At 48.8% G+C, this 6,100-nt stretch overlaps 1 protein-coding gene across 1 annotated transcript; it reads left to right on the plus strand.

The window, feature by feature from the left end:
- Positions 1–280: 280 nt before the first annotated feature.
- Positions 281–2,960, plus strand: DDIT4 (DNA damage inducible transcript 4). Its single transcript, XM_053388550.1, has 3 exons — positions 281–430; positions 581–834; positions 1,502–2,960. The coding sequence occupies exons 2-3, from the start codon at positions 657–659 to the stop codon at positions 1,993–1,995; spliced, it is 672 nt and encodes a 223-aa protein (XP_053244525.1). The 5' UTR covers positions 281–430; positions 581–656; the 3' UTR covers positions 1,996–2,960.
- Positions 2,961–6,100: the final 3,140 nt, after the last annotated feature.

Raw genomic sequence — 6,100 nt, forward strand, 5'->3', positions numbered from 1 at the left:
AGCCACCCCCGCCCCCATCCCCGTGCAGCCGCAGAACAAGAACAGCGCGGAGGAGGAGGAGAAGGTGGGGGGGCGTGTCCCAGGCTGCTGTAACCGGGCAGGAGAGAACGTTGCGAACGTGCGCTCCCTCTCCATTGGAGCGGCCCAGCTCCCGCTCCCGGCCAATGAGCTGCGGCGGAGCAGGAGAGCCGAAGCGGCGAACGCGGCGGAGGAGATGGGGCGGGGCTTCCGAGCGCGCACACCCCCCCCCGACCCGACTATTTAAAGGCGGAGCGACGGGGGGTGGAACCGCAGTGCCAACGAAAGGGCAGAGGAGGGAGGTTGGGTGGCAGTGGGGTGGCTCGGGCAGCTGCGCGCCTCTTACGGGTCCTACGGCTCAGCGCTGCTGCTGCTGCTTCCACTAGGTTCCTCGACGGGCGCCCTGAAGCCGGTAAGTAGATGGGTTTTCCATTAGATGCCCGTTTTGCACGGGTCCCGAGGTCGATTCTGCTGTCCTTTATCTTTTGGAGCTGGTCTTAAGACGTAGGGATCCGATCCACTCCGATCCTCACCTGCGCCCTCCTCTTCCCTTTTGCTACAGAGCCGTCGATCCCAGTAGCGGACACCCGTCTTCCGACCCCCGGTGTGGAAAAGCGGCCGTGGGAAGAAGGGCAGCGATGCCAGTCTCGTGGGACAGCTTCTCCTCCCCGCTGCCTCCTATCCCGGAGCAGAGGGAGAACCCGCCCGCCTTCGCCTGGGAGAAGGAAAGCGCCTACCAAGGGGCCGCCGGCCGCAGCGCCCGGCTGGAGAGCTCCGACTGCGAGTCCCTGGATAGCAGCTTGAGCTCCGAAGCGGGTAAGCGGGGTTTCTCCATCTCACCGGGGGTGTCTCTTACATGTCTGCAATACGGGCTCCTAGGCCTCCATATGCGGGTCTGGGCTGGGAGAATTGGGGCCGGGGAGCTGCTTGTAATGGGTACCACGTCTAAGCAGATTGGGGGGAGGTGACTAGGGATGCTGGTGTAGGGGGAGCTTTGGGGACCTGCATACATAGACGGCGTGGGGTTCTATCATGTTTACTTAATTCCGATTAAAAACTCCCCTCCCCAGCCCTTTAAAGCAGAAAAGGAGCTCTTCAGTGATTCCCATTTAAGTGCATGCAGAATTGGCCTACTTTAATGAAGCCTTGGAGGAGGATGGGGGGTGGGGGAGATGGTGAGCATTATGGGCAACTACAGGTCAAAATAGGAATTTAAAGTGCTATGTATGTTTAATGGGCAAACCAGCAAGCAGCCACTGCCTTTGTTGCCTGCCTTCTCTAGCAGAGGGGTTGCTGAGAAGCGGCTGACTTAAGCTTATAATGTGATCTTTTTGTTGCCCAGAATGGCTTCTACCAATTGAAAACAACGAAACGCACAAAGCTGTTTTGGTTTCTTGGCGGGGGGGGGGGTTGGCAATAAAGGTAACGCAGGAGCATTAGCAGCAGAGTAGTCACGGGGCTGTTGTCTCTCCTTCATTTGCAGATGCCCAGGAATATCTGGATGAAGTGTCCTTGCCAGACTTTGACTTGTTAAATGATCCGGAGGATGAGCTCCTGTGTGCCAATCTCATGAAGCTAATCCAAGTCAGTCTGAATAAAGCGAAGATCAACTCCAACCGCTCCTCCAGGCTCCTCATGCCAAGCCAGCTGATCGCCCAAGTTGGCAAGGAGCTCCTCCACTTGGCCTATAGGGAGCCCTGTGGCTTGAGGGGGGCCCTCATCGACTTGTGCGTGGAACAAGGGAAGGGTTGCCATAGTGTGGGGCAGATTGCTGTGGACCCCGGCCTGGTGCCTACCTTCCAGCTGACTCTCGTTCTAAGACTGGATTCCCGCCTCTGGCCTAAAATCCAGGGACTCTTTAGCTCCGGCTCTGCTTTTTCTCCAGGCTTCAGCCAATCGCTGAAGCTCAGCACTGGCTTCAGGGTCATTAAAAAGAAACTGTATAGCTCTGAGCAGTTGCTCATAGAAGAGTGCTGAGAAGTGTCTCCTGGTTGGAACTAAAACTGAGCATTTACTCTCTTAAAGATAATGGCCAGCACCGGTCCAAAGTGGGGAGGAGGCGTGTTTAAAGGGCTGTGGAACACAAGCCGTTTCCAGGACGCGGCTGTCCTCTTGAGCCACTGTAGGTTAGATTTAGATGGAAGATTGACTTAACAAGTGATACTAGGCAGGTAGTCCAAAGAGGAGGAGGAGGAGGAAGGCAAGGTTTGAAAATTAAAAACAACAACAGCACTCTGCTTTTTAGTAACTGACCAAAAAAAGCCCCCTGGAAACAATGTGCTAGCTTTAAAAAAAATCCTTGTCTGACACGTGGGACAACTTTAGCAGTATTTTTTTCCCTGACAGCTGATGACATAACAGCAGGGCTGCCACTAAGGATAGATGAAGGTTGCCTGCTTTTTGTGATAAACTTTTCTTTTTTTAGAAATCGGAAAGAAAAAACTTAGATAGTAATCAATGGATATCTGGTGAGTGGTGAGGTGCATGGACAATTGTTTATATGTGTTTTAAGGTCTAAAGGGACCCAAGAATGTGTTGCATTGCTTTGAACAGAAGGGCATGAAGAAGCTCCACTACTGACACACTAGGGCAGCTAAATATATAAGGACTTCTGAATGAATGGGGGCGTTAAATCCACCATGCATCATTTATGCAGCTCTGTTCATGTTTATTTTTTTCCTGAATGAGACCAGTGTGGGAGGCACAGGGCACACTAGGTGGAGTGTGCTCTGTCATGGTTGGGTATCCTGGTGATGTATGTTTGAGGGAGGTGTGAGGTGATGCTGGGCTGGGGTTGGGTGGGGGGGCAGGAACCCTCGCAGTCGGTCTGTAGTGCTTCCATTGGTTACAGTTCACATGGAATACACTTGATGTTCAAGTTTTTGAAGACTCCTATGCAACTGTTGGTTTTTTTACTTTTCTAATAAAAACATTTCTAATAATCTGCTTCTCTCCTTCCTTTTCCTTGCCAGTGTTTTAACTGGGGCTGCAAAAAGGTGATGGGAGTTGGATGATTGACTTCTGAAATTGGATGATTGATTTCTGAAATGGGCTTTGGGACACTGGAGGTTTGCTAGAATCAGATTTGGCCTGCGGCCTCTATTTTCAAATACGGTTGAGTGAGGGGAAAACAATGCACTCGGTTGTTCCCACTGTGCCTCTCTCCACCCAAATCCCAATTTTCAAACATCTTCTGGACATACCTCCTTCCTTCAGATTGTACTGTCTTAAGAACCTGGAAGCAAGCAGGAGAGAAAAGCCCCTTGCTTTGATGTAAGATTGGAATGGACACCTTGGTCAGAAGTTCTGTGGTTGCCTCTCCAAATTTGCTGAGCCTAGGGTGCCAATTGACCTGTAGCCGAAAATGCCTGTTCATGACCAGGTTGTCAAATGGGGTTTAAACCAACTAGCATATAGGCCTCAAAAGGATATGGGCATGTCTACCAGTACAATGGAGATCATTCCATCAAGGGCAGAAGGCCTTGTGTGTTGTACCTATCTGAATTATTTACTTCCCTCCCCACAGCTACTCCCAAAGCCACCACAGAAGGGGCCTTGCATCAGATGCTCTACTGGGGCCTGCGCCATTGTTAGCCATTCTCCTTGCAGGGGCTGGTGAATAGAACTCTTAAGTATCCTTATCAGTCCTTAGGGGCACTCCCTCTGCTGAAAACCAAGGGATTGGCTTTTAAGTTGCCAATGTCTCATCTGCTGCAGGAAGGCAGCTATTGGTATTCCTCCAGTGGTGAATGCGCATGAGAATTCTTCCCTAATGGCTGAAATCAGTGGTACAATAGAGGGTGTGTTTGCTCTAAGAAGGTTACTTGGGGAAACAAATCAAAAACCTCAACAAAAGGAACCAGTCCTGTGTGTAAGTCAGCTGTAGGTTTTCTGTTTTAAGTGGCAAGTTAAAGGCTAATACTGAGTAAAAGGTAAATATTGAGCCATTGAGTGTGGCATAAGCTGCTGTAATGCAGAGCCCATCTTGTCAGGTTCATGAGTTGTACTTTTGGCAGATAACACCTTGTACATACAGAATTTGGGGAAGTGTACTAAAGTCAGGCCTGGAGCCCCTGCAACGTAAGAGTAAAAAGGGAAAAATCTGAGAGCGTAATCCAGTTGAAGGGCCATCAATTTTGGTGGAAATGTTAGGCATAGGCAAACATAAGATCCCTGCTAGATGAGGCTAAAAGCCCACAATGTCCAATATTCTGTTTCAAGAGTGGCCAGTCAGAGAAAAACGTCCACAGCAGAACATGAGCGCGATAGCCCTCTTCCCACTTGTGAGTCCCACCAACTGGTATTTTAAGACTTGGCTGAGTAATCCTTTACCTGTCTTTAAGTAGAATCTGGGACTGAAGGGGGGGGGGGACCACAAAAGGCAATTATACCAACATGGTATGGGAAAGAGAGACACCCGCAGCATCCCTGCAAACATGGATACAGCCCACCAGGTAGGGACTGTGCTGCCAATAATGGCCCCATGCTACCCAAACATGGAAGGAGACCATGAACTCCTGCAAATGGGGATACGCCTGCTGCATTGTGACACCTGTGGATGAGGGCAGCCCAGCAGCCTTACTAGCTCCAGAGCCATAACCGTCTGCAGACAAGTGTCTTCCTGATCATATGTATATTGTGAAGGTGACAGTGGCACACACTACCTCTGTTTTGCTATAGAGTTCTATTTGATAGGTATAATACACAGAATATGTGATGTGCGGAGCTGAATTCTACAAGTGGCCTCTCAACAAAAGTTTGTAGAATCGCCTAACAAGCCTAGCAGTGCATTCCGTTTCACAGTGCTGACCACGAATGTTTGACTTCAGCTCAATGTCAGCACATTGCGGAATGGGCAACAGGCTTCCGTTTCTCCATTATGCATTGCAGAAGCAGCATATGGTGCTGCTAGACAAGCATATTTTCCCCAGGATGGGTCTATCTGCTCATGGATGATGTGAGGCCCTGACAGCTATCGTTTTACATATTTATGAGAGTGTAAGACCCCGTCATGACATAACCAGAAAAGGCACCTTGCTATTAGTAAAAGCACATGCACAAACTCATTCCTTCTAGTGAGTGGGGGAAGAATAGCTTAAGACTTACTTCGGTGTTACTTATTCCAGGTAAGTGCATCGGATTGCATGGGGCTCAGTTACATTTTAAAGGAAGGATGAGAGCAATCTACAACACAGGTATAATCCACATTCTTTCCTAGGGATGTCCCTGAAATACGATAAACTTCAACTGTGGTGGACCTGTGCCACCATCCTAAGCCATCTCTCTCTCTCTTAACTTAGAACATTGCCACTTTATTCAAGGAAAACTGCTGGAGATGGATAGAACAGAAACAAATGTTTAAAGAATCCCTCAAAAGCATTCTAGTACAGTCAAATGTTTAAAAACAACAATTGCTGTTTGGGACAGTGCATTTTGGAATGTTTGGGCAAATCAGGATTTAGGTGTTCCATTAAAACTGACTTAGTTTGAGATTCTTAAGCAGAACCTTGAGTGAAATTGTTTTAGAGCTTGCTGCAATCCAGCAGAGGATCCTTGCTGTTGATCCACTGCCTCGGCAGTATTGCATTTTCCATAGGAACCTAGGAAGCTGCCTTATGCCGAGACAGGCCATTGGCCCACGTAGCTAAGTGTTGCCTGCACTGACTGGAAGCAGCTCTCCAGGCTTTTGGACTGGGAACCTTCTTGTCCTGACCTGGAGATACTGGTGATTCAACCAGGGGTCTGTATGCAGGTCCTATGCCTGAGAGCTATGGCCCTTCATTGGTGCTGGAAAGTAGGGAAATATTGAACCATAGCATTATAGAGTACTGGTCTATGCACCTTTAAGCAGGACATACGTACCTGCCCCTGTCCGGGCTTCCCTCTACCTTCATGACACATTCAGCACATGTATTTACCAGCCATTAAAAAGCTTGATTTCAATCACCTGTCTTGCTTACATCTCTTCCGGTGCTTAGATGCATTAAGTGACATTTATTCATTTAAAATTTAATTTGTGGCTTTATTTTTTGAGGAAAACAGATAAAAAGCACCCACTTAGAAACAGCTCTCTAGAGATTTG

Source organism: Podarcis raffonei, chromosome 5, assembly GCF_027172205.1.
Source record: "Podarcis raffonei isolate rPodRaf1 chromosome 5, rPodRaf1.pri, whole genome shotgun sequence".
Taxonomy (NCBI): Eukaryota; Metazoa; Chordata; class Lepidosauria; order Squamata; family Lacertidae; genus Podarcis; species Podarcis raffonei.

What these genes read in the sequence shown, in the direction of transcription:
- DDIT4 (XM_053388550.1), top strand. Translation starts at nt 657, where the DNA reads ATGCCAGTCTCGTGGGACAGCTTCTCCTCCCCGCTGCCTCCTATCCCG. An exon ending in CAGCTTGAGCTCCGAAGCGG is followed by an intron (nt 835 to 1,501) that starts GTAAGCGGGGTT and finishes CTTCATTTGCAG; the next exon opens with ATGCCCAGGAATATCTGGAT.